Genomic DNA, 16,921 nt, shown 5'->3' with positions numbered 1-16,921 from the left:
GGAAAGGGCCCGATTTGAAAGCCACCTTTTCTAAACTCCACTCCCTGGATATGGCCTTTGCAGATTAACTAGTGAGGAAGAACCGGTTCAAGAGCCGGATCCGGCTCTCAATCTACCGGTGTCTCACCCGATACTAGTTTGACGAGCAATCTAGTTCATCCTTTCAAATCTTTTCGTTACCCCGTGGGGAATATCTATCACGCGGGGACCGTGTGAGCTGGAAGATTGTGGCTCTATCAGACACATTACCTACTTTCCCGCCTTACCGTCCTCCGGACGACCACAATCCTTTCGGACCCCAGCACTGTTCTCACACCGAGCAGACCCTCTCACCATGGCAAACTCAGCAGACAAGATAGCTGCATCTATCGTCGAACATGACGAAGAAACACAACTGCCAGTCAAAACCAACAAACAGGTCGACGATGCTCATTGTTTTGTTCAGGAGCACGGTGCCATCGAATGGACTGAAGAAGAAGAAAGGAAAGTGCTCTGGAAAATCGACTTGCGTGTTATCATATTGGTAAGATCAATGAGGTGCATTGTTCCCATATGGCAAATGACTGACTGAACATAAGTTGGTGATTGCCAATGTCGTGACAGCATGTGATAGCGGAACCTATGGTATTGCGGCAATATTCGGCATGATTCAAGATTTGAAGCTCTACACTGTTAAGAGCATTGACCCCGTGGTGCTGGACCTAACTAGATACTCCTGGTCCAATTCGATCCTGACATTTGGACTTCTGGCCGTAAGTCTCTCATGACCTGGTTCGACCTCTCCGATGGCGGCTGGGAGACTGACTACCTTATCACAGGGCCAGTATCCGCTCCTCCTACTTGCACAGAAAGTTCCCATTGGAAAGTACATGACAGGAATTATATTGTACACTGGAGCTCTTTCGCTTCTTTTTCTCACTTTAGACAACTTTGCAGGAACCATGGTTCTGAGGTAAGTCCCCATTCTTCCGACCTCAACTAAGCCGTTGACAACGACCAGATTCTTCTACGGATTCCAAGGAGCTGGTCTTCCAGCGTGCGTCCTCTTGAGTTCAATGTGGTGAGCAATATTTTATGCCCTTGGTTTACATAAGCTCAGTGAGTTTCCATAGGTGGAAAACAGAAGAGCAACCTCTTCGCATCGGACTGTGGATGACTGGTGCCTCCATCGGAGCGATTGTGGGCCAGTCACTCGATTACGCTGCAGCTAATATTAAGGGAGAATTCCAGAAGAGCCCGTGGAAAAATATGTATCTGGTGCTAGGATCCATAACCGTCGCATACTCCGTCTTCTTCGGCATTTTCTTCCCAGACACTCCTATGAAGGCTCGCTTCCTAACAGAGCGAGAGCGTAACATTGCCGTAAGACGGCTGCAAAAGAACCAGACGGGGATTCAAACACGCAAGTTCAAACCTAGTCAGGTCTGGGAAGCGGTTACCGATCCACAACTGTGGCTTCTGTGCGTGACCAGCTTTGCCTTTTCTTTCGCTACGGCAGCACTTGGCAGGTAAGCTATTGTCTTCAATTCCTCCATTGACATGCTAACCCGAACCAGTTTCGGGGCCATTGTCCTCGAGGGCTTTGGCTTTTCTAGCTTTAAAACAGTGCAACTATACATGCCAATCTCTGGTATTGTCATTATTCTGATGCCAGTCTCTGGGTAAGATCCTATACCAATCCCCTTAATCGTGAGAACTGCCCAGAAATGCTGACTTGCACTTGTGCTGCCCTCAAGATTTCTAGCGAACAGGTTCCAAAAGTCACGCATCGTCATCGCCATGGGTTTTGTGATGCCTTCGATTATTGCATATGCCCTGCTCTGGAAGTTGCCCAGAGGTAACCAAGGAGGTCTCTTGGCTTCTCTCTATATTGTATGTATCCCTTTTGTCTGAATCCAAGTCTCAGCTTCCGACTATCCTAACAAATCCAGACTGTCTTCTTCTACGGCTCCCTGATCCAGACATTGGGCCTTCTAGCGTCCAACATTGCTGGGTACACCAAGAAAACAACCGCAAACAGCATGATTTTCATGATTTCCGCGGTTGGTGGAATCACTGGGCCTTTTGCCTTCAAGGGCAGTGAAGCCAGCGAAGGGTACCCAACGGGGATGATCATCCTCATGGTTACAATGGCTGCATCCGAGGTCTCGCTGATGGCACTTCTGTAAGTTTGTTTGTGATCGGGTGGACCAACAACACGCCAGACCGACTGACTGGTGCAATCTGTGCAGATTGTACTACAAGCGCTTCAACCGTCGGCGCGATCTAGCACAAGATGCTCCTGGCGCCGCAAATGCTCTGCAATCAACATTGACCAAGGAACAGGCTGCATTTCTTGACCTTACCGACCACGAAAACCCATATTTCCGGTATTCGTATTGAATTTCAAGCTCAACTTGAGGCCCAGAAGTTGTAACAGACGAAGACATGTTATGGAATAGTAAGCATGATCGCATACGACCAAGCGAGGCCGAAGTGGCAAGATATTGCCATCTTTTGGTGGTCTCTTATCAAAGGGAGGACGGTCAAAGACAGCGGTAACGGAAGAAGAGCCAAAGTACATATATGCATGTGTTTTCATGATTGAGGTGGTGAACGATTTATCAGATACGCCCTAGGTTGGGGCATATAGTGGCAGAAGAAAATGAAGTTGTCGCGATTCTTTCCTAGGACCGAAGCTCGCTTGTGCTCACTCTCTCTTTTGCATCCAGGCACAGGCATCCAGACTCATCTTCCTTCATGGACCCACCAAGAGTCGAAAGTCGAAAGCTGATAACGATCTTCTAGTGGTTTTTTTTGGATGACTGAAGTTGCATCTTCCAGAGCGGTGAGTCATTGTTCTGCTACATGGTTTTGTCTCCGCTTCATCGCTCGAGCATCCGAATCACCAGGCTCATTGAGGTTGCGCACAGACACAATTTCTCTCTATCCACAGACCCGTCCATTTTGCTTTTCACTTTCCTTCGCTGTCTTTTAGCGTATGCCTCACCACAAACTCGCACGCCGGCTGAATATATCTCAAGTGCAACTGGTCGCCGATCTTGGACATGCCCTCGAAGGCATGCGACTGTTCTGGGACCACGAGCACCCCAGATGGAATATTGAGCTGTTTCAATTTATCGTGGAACACAGTTAGATGCGAGGCATCAAAGGCTTCGTCGCTGTCGCCAATCATTTGAAACGTCGGCGGCCAGTCACTGAGGTCGCCGAAAGCCGCACCTGAATCATTGTGTCAGCGGGTCAAAGGTTGCGTCACACGGAGAGCACTGTATGTGTTGAACCTACTGATGTATTCGACTTTGTCCTTGGGAGCACTGCCTTTCTTCGGCAGCTTCCCCTCGGAAAGGCCGAGGACCATAAAGTCGGGGATAACTTCGTTCAGGAAGATGGAGAGGCCCAGCTGGGATCGGGGCTGTAGGAAAGCCTCGACACTAAGTGTTGGGTGGGTGTTGGTCCTTGGACCGTCAAACATGGCCGACTTGATAAATTCTGGTGTCGGATCCATAGGGCACTGCTCGACGACCTGAGTCAACTTGCCTCCGCCCATCGGTCGACCAAGTCTGCGGAACTCGAAGAGGTTTGTCGGCCCAGCCATGAGCAGCAGAGCTGACGGCTTCTTCTTCCATATTTTCGGCTGTTTCTCGAGTGTCAGACGTTTTGCTCCTGCCTGCCTGATCTGAAGGTGGGGAGCAATATTTAGGGAGAACGTACTGTTAAAGATGCCAGATGAGAACCAGCAGAACCACCGAGCACCGCAATCGTATCGGTGTCGACCGGCACATTCACACCCCGTTCCGCCAAAGACGACTGAAGCTTCTCGCGAATCCACGTCTCCACGAAGCGCACATCGTCCAGTTGTCCGGTGATGAAATCCACCTCGGGAAGCAGGCGGTAATCGATCGAGACAAAGACGAATCCGCGTGACAGGAATTCATGCAAGAGCGGCTTGGGGAAATCGGTGCGTATACCTGCCATCCATCCGCCTCCGTGGATAAAGAGAGCCACAGGCCGCTTGGCCGGCAGGCGCTTAGAGTCCCCGTTCGGCACCGTCTCCCATACCCAGACGTCTGCTTCGATCTTGACCCCGTCTATCTCTCGGTAGACAAAGGTATTTACCTCTGGCCAGTCGAAGGAGTTGTTGAAGTCGATGACACTCTGAACAGCCGCCTTGAAGGCGTTGTTCATGTCATCGATGCTTTGGACTTCGACTTTGCTCATATTATCGTTGGTTTGGGTTGTCGGGACTTCGGCAAGCTTAAAAGACACGTACTCAGTCGATGCTGCTTGAGACTTAAGAAGACATCGACTCAGTCGTATATATACCACTTGATCACTTGTCTTCCCCAGTGTATCTCCACATTCTTCATGATGGGTGCCTGATTCATGAACCGGAAGATCATGGCACGTGGCGAACCGGAGGCATAAGACGAAGTCGGAACCGGCTCGGCCTTGGGCCAGACAACCGCGGCGCCATATTTCACCACACTTTGGCCAGAGTGTCGGGCCCGTATCTCAGGACCAACATCCGCAGGGAAGCTTGCCGCCTACACTTGATGTCTGCGACCGAGCCCCGAAGACGTTGATGCGTGCTTTCGGACTCTGTGTGCTGCGGGGAACGAGGCTGAATGACCCTGAAGAAGCCACACATGATGGTCAAGCCTATCGATGCCAAAACAGGCTAGATCCGTCAACTTTAAATTAATGCCAAGTTAATGCCAAGTTGCGGGGGAGAATCTGAACGCCTTCCATACTTGGCATCTACAGGCATTATCAACAATCACCCTCAGCTCGATATCTAATCTGATATTTCGCCCTTGCGGAACGGATAAACCCTTTCTGTGCAGAGCTGCAGCTGCACAGATGACATTCAGCTCTGACAAATGCACGCGCTTCCATTGGTCGACATTAGAGGAACAACAACCTGCGCTCCAATGCAGCTGGCATGCTCAGCCTCAGTTCAGCCGCCTGCGCGGACACGAACTCAGCACACGCAAGCTTTGCTCGGCAGGGGCTTTGACCCATCGCTGCAATGTCGTGCTATAAGACTCTTGCTGCAGTCAGAATGCAGCTCCAGGTTTCCTTTTCATACTGAGCTCTCGATTGCAAAGATTGTTGTCTTTGGGTGCTGGACAATTTAAAGGGGCATTCTCGGCCACCAGGATGAAGACACTTACGAGACTTACTGCATTTTCCGGTGTCCTGTCGTGTGAGTCGCCGAATTACACGAGCATCTCAGTTTCCCTTCCCCAGACGTGCTGACCGAGAACACACTCAGCATTCGCAGCCCACTCTCTCGCCAAACAGGCCCAGTTCTACGAGAAATCGGAGAACTATGGCGTTGCCATATCTTCTACGGGCAACAACGGCAACGTCAACGCCGGAGAGTTCAGCATGCAGATATCGGCGCCCGTCTCCTACGGCTGGGCGGCGGTAGGCACGGGAAACCACATGCATGACGCCCTCATGTTCATTATATATCCTTCTGCCGACGGCGATGGTGAGTGCTGAACGTACCAATTCCTCTGGCAGATTCGTAATGCTGGCCGGGCGCTGACATGTATGCGTGCAGACGTCACGCTCAGCGTGAGAACCACGAGGTTCGTACCCCATACCGCATAGAACGGACGACAGTTAGTCCTTGAAACTGATCCCCTCACTCAATTAGCGGCCACGACACGCCAGAGCCCGCGTCAGGCGTTAATGCAACCGTGCTAAGCTCCGAGGTCGAGAACGGGAAGATGACAGCAACCATACAGTGGCACCAGAGCTCGTCAAGCCACAAGTTCAACAAAGTCGATGTCACAGACACGAAACAGCCGTGGATATGGGCGGTCGGGCCGAGCAAGCAAGTCCGCTCAAACTCCATCAATGCAGACATCAACCAGCATTCACATTACGGTCAGTCCAAGCACACTTTGACTCTCGCAGCGCCAACCCTGTTGACAACAGCATTGGCTGACACACCCTCTCCTCCTCGGCAGGTGTTTTCTTCGTCGACATGACCGCGACGCAGAACGCAGTATCCACCGTCCCCAAAATCTCAGGCACGTCGAGTGTCTCGGCAGAAGGCCAGCCCGAGTACTACCACGCCCTCGTATATTCACACGCGATCCTCCTGGGCGGAGCATTCGTCATTGTCTTCCCCGTGGGAGTCCTCGGCCTGCGATGGAGATGGACGATCGCGTTCAAGGTGCACTGGATACTGCAACTCTTCGCCACGGTTGGAGCATACCTCGGCCTGGCGGCCGCAGTCTTCATGAGCATCAACGGTATTGAGTACGCGGCGTTCAACCAGACCCACCAGATCCTGGGGATCTGCGTCGTCGCCGTCCTCTCCGTTCAGGTCATCATGGGCTACATCCACCACGTCAACTACAAAAGGTTCGGCCGCCGCACGGCTCCCTCGTATTTCCACATTTGGCTCGGGCGCGTCCTCATCTATGGGGGCATGGTCAATGCGATTCTGTAAGTTTGATATAGAAGTCCATAAGGGCGACAAAAAAGAAAATACACTCCAGGCTAATGCGTTTACTAACTCTCAACCAGGGGCGCACTGCTCAGCGACAATACTGGCATCGCCGCCGCAGTCGGTATCGTCTCGGTCGTGCTGGCCGTGGGTCTCGAGCTCATGGCGTTCCGCCACCGTCGACAGCACAGCAGACAGCTCAGCGGAGTAAGATACTCGGCGAAGGATGACTCGACCATCGCTCTCAACAGTATGCAAGAAGATCTCTAGAACGAAAAAAGCCAGTAGGTGTATTTGGGGGAGACATTGTCAAACTAGAAAAGGGAACATAGATAACGGTCGGATTGCTTGAAGTCGCACTCTATGAGAAGATAAACCAAGCCTAACTGGAGCATCACTGGGAAAAAATATATAGGTGGTCACTGCCGGCGTTCAGATGCGTTAGGTTCATGACAAGAAAGACATTCGCAAGGCAAGGGGGACATTCACTCCAGTCGTGAGGTGGGTCCTTTTTCTCAACCTCCGTCAACAAAGACTGCTCATCGGCACCAGTACTGGACTAACTGTTACTAGAAGGCCGTTGTGAAAGCTTTGATAATACATGAATGAATCGTTGGCATCGTGCCCGGGTGGTATCCTTCGCAGGAGGACCTTAGGCAAGTGGTTGTAGGAGCAAGTAGTGAGATGCCTTTGAGTGTGATACAATTCAACTTGTCACGCTGCTAGTCCCCAATTCTGATCTGGATAGTCATCCATTATATATGCAGATATTCATTTGTGAACCAGCCTTGGCTCCGTAGAAGCCATGTACCCGCCTACAATCGCAAGGATAGATATGAAATAAGCTGAAATGGCAAACGCACTTTGTATGTCGTGCTCCATCACGGCCCAGAGAGTCGCAAACAACAGTGTCGCCACCACGACAACGAGGAAGACGGCGTTCCTGAGCCGACCGCGGTCCCAGCCTTCTTCGAACTCGATCCCCCAAGCCTCGATCGCCTTATCCCCAGAGATCGCTATGCACTGCCCAAATCGTTTCGGAACCTGGTTGAGGACCCGATTATTGCCATTCCTGATGCACTCTGGGTGTTGGAAGAGGTGCGTCAGATAATTTGTCCCAATAGGAGGACTATACGGCGATGGCCGGGGAACGCAATGGTACCCATTATCGGTGGCCGGCGGAATGCATTTGCAATTGGCCCCTGCCCCGTGGCACGCATAGTGGATAAGTTCGACAAGGTCCGAGCCATCCACGAGGAAATGAGCCAGCGATACTCGAATCACTGTCCTCGGCCAGAGTAGCGAGAAAACCGTGCGCCGTCGCACGGCTGAATACTTCCGTCGTAAGAGATTGAAGAGTTGCTTGTCGTTGACCACGTAATTCGGCAGGTGAGCTGATCCTGTTGTTTGTAGAAGCTGCTGATGATATAGTCTGAAGCCGGATAACTTTTCAGGAAGACATAAGAGTAGATAAAAGACCCGTGAGGCCGATGGCTGCCCTTGTGGCGGATTGACACTCCTAGGAGCAGAGAGAGGCTGCGAGGGAGTCTGTGTGGGATCTCCAGAGCTAGAGCTGATATTATACCCTGGGACTCGAAGCCCGGCTGAGGAAGAGGAGGATGTAGTTTCTGGAGACCCCTGCGTTGTATTGGCTGGGTTTTGAGAAGGAACTGCCCTGGTCCTGAGTGTGGACGTAATCCAGGCTTGAAGGTTCCACCACAAGAGTCTGAAGCTGTTAGAATAAGGGGAAGCCTCTTCCTGCAGCTCCGCTTGAAGGAGCTCCACGCTTCCTGGTATGATTTCGGTGTAATAGTCTGACAGGATCGATCCACAGGAACATTTCCAGGTCACCAGCTGTGCTTGGGCCTTGTCGTGCAGTTCGGATCGACTGTGGCAAACCGGCTCTTTGAGGTTCGGGTGTATTGGACGCGGAAGTTCCGTCATATCGGTTGAGGTCGGGCTTGCGGGCGGTGTTGGATCGTGATCTGACATTTGAGCGTCGAGTGGTTTTCCTGAACGCCCGTACTTTGATATCTCAGGAAGGGCTTTCAGACTCTCGACCGCTCCTCCTAGCTTTTGCAAGGCCTTGTCCGGGGGTGTTATCCTATACATCTCCCTCAGGCCAACCGGCATCATTCGGAACTTGGAAGCGATCCAAAATAGGTAGGTGAGTATAATGATATGGCTGACGATGAGGAACAGTGCCGACCATGCTTGCAATTTTGCGGCGCCCAGGAACATGAACGAGGCCCAGTATAGTCCGCCAAAGAAATGGTATATCACACTACTGGGGCGCGGTATGACTTTCGACCACGACCTGTATTCATTCGAAAGTTCAAGAACCGATATAGGTCTCTTTGCCATCGTGGTCAAGTGTCTCATTTTTTCGAGCTCCCCCCAGAGACAATAGGAGACCAAAGCGTAGAGTGTGCCCGGTATCCCAGCAGAAGAAATCAACAAGTAGGCCATTAGGCTTAATGTCCAACGCTGTCTCTTAGTCCCGACTGCGTCCAGGAGGGCGAAGATGCCAACAACGGGGAGAAGATAGAAGACCGAGAGGAGTACTAACGAATACCATCTCAGGATGAGGGGCAAGGGTTGCGGTGGTTCCGGAGTCTGGGGTCGAGAGACGTCCATTTTCACTTAACTGTGAGGCCCAGAAAACTGAGGTATTACTAGTTCGCTGGGCCGAGCTTAGGAAGTGAGAGCAAAGAAAAGGGAATTAATAGAAAACCCGTCGCGTCCGTCGAAATTGTCTTGAGGCTGAATCTGGCTTCGGACGTTAGAGGTCTGTCCCCGCGATATATCTGAAGGAAAGAGGCGGTCAGTGGGGCCCAGCTTCTGCATCATCTAGTTGAACAGAGTCTCGACAGAAGCCACATCCAAGGTAGACTTCAGCCTAACGGATGTTTTTCTGGAGAGTCAGCAAGACTTGGGAAGTGATCGTGAATGAAACGTCCGAGTCTGCCTTTCATGTCGTGTTTGCCTTGCCATGGTTAGGAAATGGGGCGAAATGGGCAGAACGGGCGTTTCGTGATCAGGCTGAAATGGTGTCGTGGGTAGCGGTGCGGCTGTGTAACGATAAGTATTTGTTGCAAATTGAGTCTCAGGAACGACGGGGACAGAAGAGCGTCGACGAAGCTAGACGTGAGAAAACAAGATATTGCGAGCAGACAGAATAGAGTGTTGGTGTCAGGCTTCTAATGACCATGGGCAGAATCGCCGTCGAAGCTGGTGAGGCTGTCGAGCAGTATGATGAGCATCGAGTTATGCATCTCGGAACCGGAAAGTTTTGAGTCTCTAATAATGAATTGCCTAGTAAGGAAATAGCTAGTGAACTAACTAGTAAGGAAGTAGCTAGTCTGAGGTATTTAAGGTACTAGTATCCATACTTAATGGCCTTAGTCCCTTCTCTACTCCAGGTCAGCGAGGCTAATGTACCCAATGAGGACTATTCAGGCCACCCACCCCGCTCCACCGCGGTTTTTCTCCCCACCTCCCTAGGGCCCCCATATGGGAAGACTGCCTCTACATGTTACAGAGCACACCGTGTCGTATCCTTCCTTCCAGACAAGCTATGCGTCACTGCATCTCAACTAAAAGAGAGGGGTATCTCAAAGCTACTGTCTGATCATGAAGCTTGTCATATCTGGAGCTACCGGATTCGTCGCGACGGAGCTGATCCGCCAAAGCCTGAGCGATCCGACAATAACTTCGGTGGTGGCCTTGGCTCGACGGCCGATCACGGTGCCCGACAATCTGGGTCCTGGAGCAGACACGTCAAAGTTGGAGAGCGTGGTTCTTGAAGACTTTGCATCGTACCCGGATCCTGTAAAGAAGCAATTGGGGGATGCAGATGCTTGTATTTGGTCTGTCACGCCCTGCCTGCTGTCCTTTCGCGTGTCCACCTCGCAATATGATAGGGGCTGAAGGCCTTGTTTAGGACCCTCGCAATCACTCCCAGCAAGTCCAAGACCGTGCCCTGGGACGAGGTCTATCGAGTATGCCATGAGTACACCATGGCTGGTCTTGAAGCAATGTTCGAAGCCCGCAGCTCCGCAAGCAGATCGACGCCCTTCCGATTCCTGTACATGAGCGGCGTGGCTGCCGAACGAGATCAAACAAAACAACCCACATTCATGCCAAAATACTGCTTGATGCGCGTGAGTCCCTGGCTTTACCGCCACAAGGCACCGAGTCCCTGACTTTGTCGATAGGGAGAGACCGAGAATCGAGTCCTGGCTTTCGCGTCTTCTCATCCGGGCGACCTTGAAGTCACCGTCGCGAAACCAGGACTGATCACGCAACCAGGCAGTATCCTTCACTGGCTGAGAGCCACATTGGTCTGGTTCATGATTTCGCTGCCAAGCGTGAGCGTGGTGGACATCTCGGCGGCCATGTTGGATCAAGTGTTGAATGGGTTTGAGAAGGATCCATTGGAGAATAAAGACTTGATCAGAATTGGTCAACGCGTGCTGAGTGAGAAGAAAGGCTGAGGCTCATCTGGGCTTTCATAGCAGAGGTGCATCCTGTGCAAATGGCACTGGAGAGGCAGGCAGAGTGCGGGGGCACGTCGGGAGTTCTGAAGTTCGCAATTTAACGCTCTTGATTGGCATGTTGTGGAACGACAGGGACGAACGCAGGCCGAGGAAAATTTCGCGCAACTGGAGATTTGGTGCTGTCTTCCAAAATTCGACATTGGCAGATGCTTGCCCACCCTGTTCGACGACACCTAGCAGATATTGATACCTTCGCAACCAACTGCTTGATTGTGGTTGCAAGTGATGGCCCCGTCAAACGCCTTTCGGTTCATTTTGGTCCCCTCTCAGAAGCCTCTGAACTCCACGCTTTTGGAAACAATTTTTTCGGTCACTAGAACACCCACCGGTAGCTGGCATACCTTCCTGCAGTCTCGCTCTTTCGGATAATCTTCACCACGTTGCCTCTTTTCAACCCCAAATATTTGGCGACAGGGTCACTGAATTGGATGCGGGGCAACTGCGTCTCCTTCAAGCGGTACCTGTCCAGTAGCACTTTCTTTTCCTCTGCGCTCAACAGAACATGCTTAGGCACTAATTCATGTCGTGTGATATTGACGAGAAGGTCCTGCTCTTGGAACCACTCGGCGGTGATTCCTCGTTCGGCAAGTGGCTCAAAGGCGCGCAATGCAGCAGCTGTCACCGGGCCAATGGTGATAAAGATCCCGGTGGTGAACTTGTTCGCATCAAGGTGCTGGGCAAACGCGCGGAGATGTTTGATACCAATGGTAGTTTCAGGGCTAAATTCGACCCAGATCGTGCCGGCCGTGGTTTGAGGGTTGGGATTGGATTTCGTAGCTCGAGGGGTGTCGCGCTTGATCATCTCTTCAGTAGGGACAGCTTGGAGTTTCATGAGCCTCCTCCTATTAAATGTGAGAATCAGGAACAAGTCATCTGGATTTCACTCCGACTCACTCAGCGTATCCGCTTTGAGGATCGCCAAACTTGCGCTGGAACTGATCGCGGGAGATTTTCAACTCATCCTCTGCAATTGCATAGCCCTAGAAAGTCTGTCAGTCTCGGCGCGATGGCGTACAGCCTCTCTGTTTCTTCATACTCTATCGACGAGCATCTCCAACACAGTCCTCCATGTTCGCCATAATCTGGTCACCTCTTTTTCCGCTTCGACGGAGAGTTTCGGCCTGTCATCGTCGAGATCCATGTTGATGGTGCTAATGAAGGGGTATGAATCGAGACAACAGAGCGGGAAGTCGATAGAAGAGTGGCCGTAGGTGCCTCTGTGGAATGTCTTTGCAGATGCGCTACCGCAGGATCGCAGGCTGAGGAAAATTCTGGATAATCCTCGGCGGGTAAATTAGCGGCCTGCAGCCTTGTACCGAGCGAGGCGAGTTCGTCGGACCGGAAAATATATTCGCCGCCCACCCGACTACAAACAGCAAGTCGATTCTGCTCTGCTCTATTATTACCTAGCTATGCTTCATTGCTATAAAAGAGGTTTGTTTCGCGAGCACGTCTAGTTGAGCTGCAAAAGAGAATGGTGACGATGATCTTGAAGATACAGCGCAGCTCGAGGATGGAGAACACGACGCTGTTTGGACAACCAGCAAAAAGTAGGTAGTATCATGACGTGCATTAGGGGCATTTTGTGTTTGCTGCCATACGGACTCAAAGTACCACCGACTGAACGGTCCTTTGTCCTTCATTCGTCTTGTTGTGGTAAGCAATCATCGCGCATGTTGTGTATGATTTGTCTGAGGGTGCACGCTATCGACGCGGTTTGCCCACAGACGCGGGCGGAGAACAAACTGGAAATATCAAACTCGCGGGAACCTACATACCGGTTCCTGTTCGTCAGAATGACATGGTTGTGAGTGTATCCCGGCCTCCAGGTCCGAAAGGGCTTTGGCCATAAACGTTTAAAGAATGGACTAAACGGAAGTCATCCATTGTTCTCTACCGGAGTCTATGGTGCACCGAAGGCTTCGGTCGACTGCAAGACCGCGGAGTGCACTGAGCTCCCCAGTCCACCGTAGTTGATACGGTGAGGCTCACGGGCACGCAGGGGTATTTTATCCGGCCGATCACAGTTCTCGAAACCGCCATTCACAAGATGCCACGGAACTGTCAGTAATTAATTAGCAGGCGAAATTCCCAAAATAATTTTACTCCACACCGACTCGAAACGAACTGCAACTGCGACTTGAAGCGAGCTCTCACTTCGTTCTCATTCTCATCCTCATCCTCATCACCGGCACTTCGTCACCCTGTCTCGACGGCTAGACACCTCACTCTTATTGTGTGTCACTCTGCTGTCACTCAAGGAGATTCTCGCTCCTCCCACGTGCCCCTCACTGAGTCCTTCGCTTCACCTGTCACGCCCTAGTATGGATTAGACAAATATATATCAGACCCTGACTATCTCTACCACGACCTATCTTTCGGTAACTCATTTTTGGTATCTTCGATCACTTTCATCAGACATGGCCGACGTCGACACTCCTCCAGCCACTGATGGCGCCCACAAGCGACCTGAGAAGCCTGACGAGGCCAAGTTCAAGGAGGATCTTGCGAAGGCCGAGAAAGATCACGAGGCTGCTCAAGCCCGCTTTGTATGTGTCGCCGCTCGGTCAAATATAACAGATGGGACTTGTTAGCTGATTCTCGACAGAATGCCATTCGAGCCAAGCTCGACAGCGCCCGTCCTGGAAAATCGACTCCCGCAAACGATCGCTTCAAAGAACTGGTTGAAGAGCAAAAATCTATCCGCCAGAAGCAGCAGGAACACAAGGCAGCTAAAGCTGGGCAGCAGGAAAAGTTCAACCAGAACGATGCCTTGATCAAGAAGTTGTTTGCCGAGCAAAAGGAGGCTCGTAACCGGGCCGGATTCAAAAGCCCTGAGGAGATCGATGCCAAGATCGACAGCATCACTAAGCAAGTCGACTCGGGCCAAATGAAGCTGGTTGATGAGAAGAAGGCGCTAGCTGAGATCTCAGCCCTCCGCCGCCAAAAGAAGGGCTTTGTGGGCCTGGACGACCTGCAAAAGAAAATCGACGAGAAAAAGGCGGAGAATGCTGAACTCAAGAAATCGTTTGACAACCCCGAGTCCCGTGCTCTGTCCCAGAAGTTTGAAGACAATCAGAAAGAGCTCGACGAAATCAAGGCCGCACGCGAAGACACCAACAAGAATTTTGACACCTTGAAGGCGGAGCGCGACCGTTTGTACGAGGAACAGCAGGCGACCTATGCAGCCATCAGGAAGGTCAAGGATGACTATTATGCTCAAAGAAAGGCTTACAAGGAGTATGAGGACCTGATCTACCAGCAACGGCGAGAACGACAAAAGGCCGAGCGTGACGCGTACGAGAAGGAAAAGCGCCGCCGCATTGCCGAGCAGAAGCTCGAGGAAGCCTCTGAACCCGCTTTCTTGGACCAAATCCGCACTGCTGAAGGACTGATCCGCCACTTTGACCCGAGCTACAACACCGACGAAGGCGACAAGGGACCAGGCCAGTTTGCTGCAGCTGCCCAACGAACCGTAGACGAGTCTGGCTTCAAGGGCATGAAAGTGATGAAGAAGGAGGACGAAGACTTCTTCGTGGGCAGTGGTGGCAAGAAGAAGGGCAAGGGCAAGAAAGGCGCGGCGGCGCCTGCCGATTCTGGCAAGCTCAACATGAATATTGGTATCATTGAGGAGCTGGCCAAGGTTGGGGTTGACCCGCCAAGTACCCAAGCCGATGTCCCTGGTGTGGTTGAGAAGCTCAAGGAGAAACTGGTGGGCTGGAAGAAGGACCAGGACACGCAAACCCAAAAGGTGAGATCTTTACTGTTCTACATATTTGATGATCGTACTGACTTCCTGCTCCAAGAACATCGAAAAGGCCAAGAAGGAAATTGAGAAGCTCGAGCAAGAAGCAACCGACGCATCCAACGCGACTCCGTCCACAAGTGCCCGAAGCGGTCGTCACAACCACGCAAAGAAGGTGGCGGCAAAGGATGCGGGCGTAAACGGACCTGTCTCTGCCGAAGGTGAGCAGGCTCAAGAGAAAGACGCCGTTGCCGACGTGAGCAAGGAGCTCCAGGAAGCCAAGATCGAGGACAAGGAGAACGAGGCGGTTGAAGCGTCACAGTGATGATTCCGTCGTGAGGACGGGCATTCCACGACGCCACCACCCCGTCGCATGCTTGTGTTGTTTTTGCAGTTCCCCGAGCCTTACAAGTCCGAGGGAGAGTTGATGCATTGGGAGGCGGGTTGTCGTGAGTCCAGCAAAAGAATGTCTCAAAAGACTCCAGGGGGTAAAAAAGGGAAAGAAAGCATTAAATGAATTAGCGTTGCGGTATTTGAAGAGGCCCAAAAGCGCGGGCCCAGCAAAAGGGGCCTTTACAGAGAGATCCAGACTAGATGGTCTGTATACGAATAACCATAAAATTGAACATAAACCGAGTCTGGTCCTTATCATTTTGTTCATCTCCAGCCGTCGTTGAATTCCGCAGCTTCGACGTCATTATTGGCTTGCAGTCTCCCTCCGGAGCATCTCCGCCGTTGGAGAAGTTGAACTTTGAAGTCTCTCAACTCGGCTCATGCCCCTCTCTCACTCACTGCTTTAATCACTTTCTCCAACTCACCTCCTTATCAGAAGTAAACCCTCAGTAAGTCCTTTCGAACTAGGGAAAAGAGGCAAAAGAAAAAAGATGGCATCCATCTTCCGCTCCGGCGCTGTGGCCCTGATCAGCGGCGGCGCCTCGGGCGTTGGGTTCGCGTTCGCTGCGCACTGCCGCCGCAGCGGGATGCACGTGGCGCTGCTGGACATCAACGCATCCTCACTTTCAGCGGCGTCGTCGGCCCTTTCGGCGATAGACAACAAGTTACTCACACTCACCTACGAGCTGGACGTGTCGGACCTGTCTGCGTGGGACGCCGTCAAGGCGGACCTATCCGGCAAGTTCCAGAGCATTGATTTCCTGATGCTGAACGCCGGCATGTCGATCCGCACGACAAAACCCTGGGGCGACGCAGAGTACTTCCACCGGACGCTTGGGGTCAATTTCTTCGGCATGGTGCACGGCCTCACGACGTTCTTGCCCATGGTGTTGCGAACCACGGGTCCCAGCGCCGTGGTCCTCACGGGGTCGAAGCAAGGCATCACCAACCCGCCGGGAAACCCGGCGTACAACGCGAGCAAGAGCGCGGTCAAGACGGTGACGGAACAGCTGGCGCATGACCTGCGCACCCCGTCGTCGAGCATCTACGCGCCGCATGTGTCTGCCCACCTGCTCGTGCCCGGGTGGACGTTCACGGGCCTAAGCGGCAATGTCGGCCCCGTGGCTGACGAGGAGGCTCTCAAGACGAAACCGCGCGGCGCGTGGCTGCCGTCGCAGGTGTGCGAGTATGGTGTCGACAAGATCGAAAAGGGACAGTTCTATATCATCTGTCCTGACACGGATGTTGATGAGAGCCTCGATAATGCGCGCATGACTTGGGCGATTGGGGATATCACCGAGGGGAGAAGCGCCTTGAGTCGGTGGGACGATAAGGTCAAGGACGAGGCGGCCGAGTGGATCAAGAAGGATGCCGAGAGGCGGAGGGGGAAGATGTAGCCAAGGACCAAACGGGGATGTGGACGGGGATGGAGATAGGGCGATCACAAAGAAACCGGAAGGAAGGACCCCCTAAAGCCCTGAACAAAGAAACCAGACACAGAATTCATCGTGTTCTCAAACCCGCCACACTCGGCCTCCCCTTTGCCATTCTGTCCCATCTTCCAAGTGTACCAACCCTTCTATGTTTCGCAAATTGTTCCGCTCCGCCCAGATCCGTCCAGCTCCAAGCAATATACTACCTAGGGAGAGAAGCAGACAGTCTCGGGCGTAAGGCTGAAAACAGAATTTCAAAAGGACAATTTCCGCCACTATTTTCTTTTTTTAATTCGCTCGTCGAATGTAACTTCCCCATGTGCTG

At 52.1% G+C, this 16,921-nt stretch overlaps 8 protein-coding genes across 8 annotated transcripts; 5 read left to right on the top strand and 3 right to left on the bottom strand.

The window, feature by feature from the left end:
- Positions 1-334: 334 nt before the first annotated feature.
- Positions 335-2,382, top strand: Z520_04303 (uncharacterized protein; the record flags this gene model as incomplete). The annotated part of the gene is made up of 9 exons (XM_016774811.1): positions 335-523; positions 579-752; positions 819-952; positions 1,001-1,060; positions 1,113-1,508; positions 1,557-1,661; positions 1,737-1,872; positions 1,932-2,164; positions 2,232-2,382. 9 exons carry the CDS (start codon positions 335-337, stop codon positions 2,380-2,382), a joined length of 1,578 nt encoding a protein of 525 aa, XP_016633791.1.
- A 571-nt stretch (positions 2,383-2,953) lies between these two features.
- On the bottom strand, positions 2,954-4,218 carry Z520_04302 (uncharacterized protein; the record flags this gene model as incomplete). The annotated part of the gene is made up of 3 exons (XM_016774810.1): positions 2,954-3,219; positions 3,286-3,634; positions 3,712-4,218. 3 exons carry the CDS (start codon positions 4,216-4,218, stop codon positions 2,954-2,956), a joined length of 1,122 nt encoding a protein of 373 aa, XP_016633790.1.
- Positions 4,219-5,160: 942 nt separating this feature from the next.
- Z520_04301 (uncharacterized protein) lies at positions 5,161-6,736 on the top strand (the record flags this gene model as incomplete). Its single annotated transcript, XM_016774809.1, has 6 exons — positions 5,161-5,206; positions 5,276-5,497; positions 5,570-5,597; positions 5,666-5,898; positions 5,982-6,465; positions 6,547-6,736. 6 exons carry the CDS (start codon positions 5,161-5,163, stop codon positions 6,734-6,736), a joined length of 1,203 nt encoding a protein of 400 aa, XP_016633789.1.
- Positions 6,737-7,237: 501 nt separating this feature from the next.
- Z520_04300 (uncharacterized protein) lies at positions 7,238-8,830 on the bottom strand (the record flags this gene model as incomplete). Its single annotated transcript, XM_016774808.1, has 1 exon — positions 7,238-8,830. The coding sequence occupies one exon, from the start codon at positions 8,828-8,830 to the stop codon at positions 7,238-7,240; it is 1,593 nt and encodes a 530-aa protein (XP_016633788.1).
- Positions 8,831-10,099: 1,269 nt separating this feature from the next.
- Z520_04299 (uncharacterized protein) lies at positions 10,100-10,962 on the top strand (the record flags this gene model as incomplete). Its single annotated transcript, XM_016774807.1, has 3 exons — positions 10,100-10,335; positions 10,410-10,629; positions 10,684-10,962. The coding sequence occupies 3 exons, from the start codon at positions 10,100-10,102 to the stop codon at positions 10,960-10,962; spliced, it is 735 nt and encodes a 244-aa protein (XP_016633787.1).
- Positions 10,963-11,338: 376 nt separating this feature from the next.
- On the bottom strand, positions 11,339-12,166 carry Z520_04298 (uncharacterized protein; the record flags this gene model as incomplete). The annotated part of the gene is made up of 3 exons (XM_016774806.1): positions 11,339-11,867; positions 11,920-12,005; positions 12,062-12,166. 3 exons carry the CDS (start codon positions 12,164-12,166, stop codon positions 11,339-11,341), a joined length of 720 nt encoding a protein of 239 aa, XP_016633786.1.
- Positions 12,167-13,445: 1,279 nt separating this feature from the next.
- Z520_04297 (uncharacterized protein) lies at positions 13,446-15,095 on the top strand (the record flags this gene model as incomplete). The annotated part of the gene is made up of 3 exons (XM_016774805.1): positions 13,446-13,574; positions 13,634-14,776; positions 14,832-15,095. 3 exons carry the CDS (start codon positions 13,446-13,448, stop codon positions 15,093-15,095), a joined length of 1,536 nt encoding a protein of 511 aa, XP_016633785.1.
- A 559-nt stretch (positions 15,096-15,654) lies between these two features.
- On the top strand, positions 15,655-16,560 carry Z520_04296 (uncharacterized protein; the record flags this gene model as incomplete). Its single annotated transcript, XM_016774804.1, has 1 exon — positions 15,655-16,560. The coding sequence occupies one exon, from the start codon at positions 15,655-15,657 to the stop codon at positions 16,558-16,560; it is 906 nt and encodes a 301-aa protein (XP_016633784.1).
- Positions 16,561-16,921: the final 361 nt, after the last annotated feature.

Source organism: Fonsecaea multimorphosa (assembly GCF_000836435.1).
Source record: "Fonsecaea multimorphosa CBS 102226 unplaced genomic scaffold supercont1.7, whole genome shotgun sequence".
NCBI lineage: Eukaryota > Fungi > Ascomycota > Eurotiomycetes > Chaetothyriales > Herpotrichiellaceae > Fonsecaea > Fonsecaea multimorphosa.
Note: the sequence above shows the minus strand (reverse complement) of the source record. Positions and strands in the feature narration are given on the sequence as shown.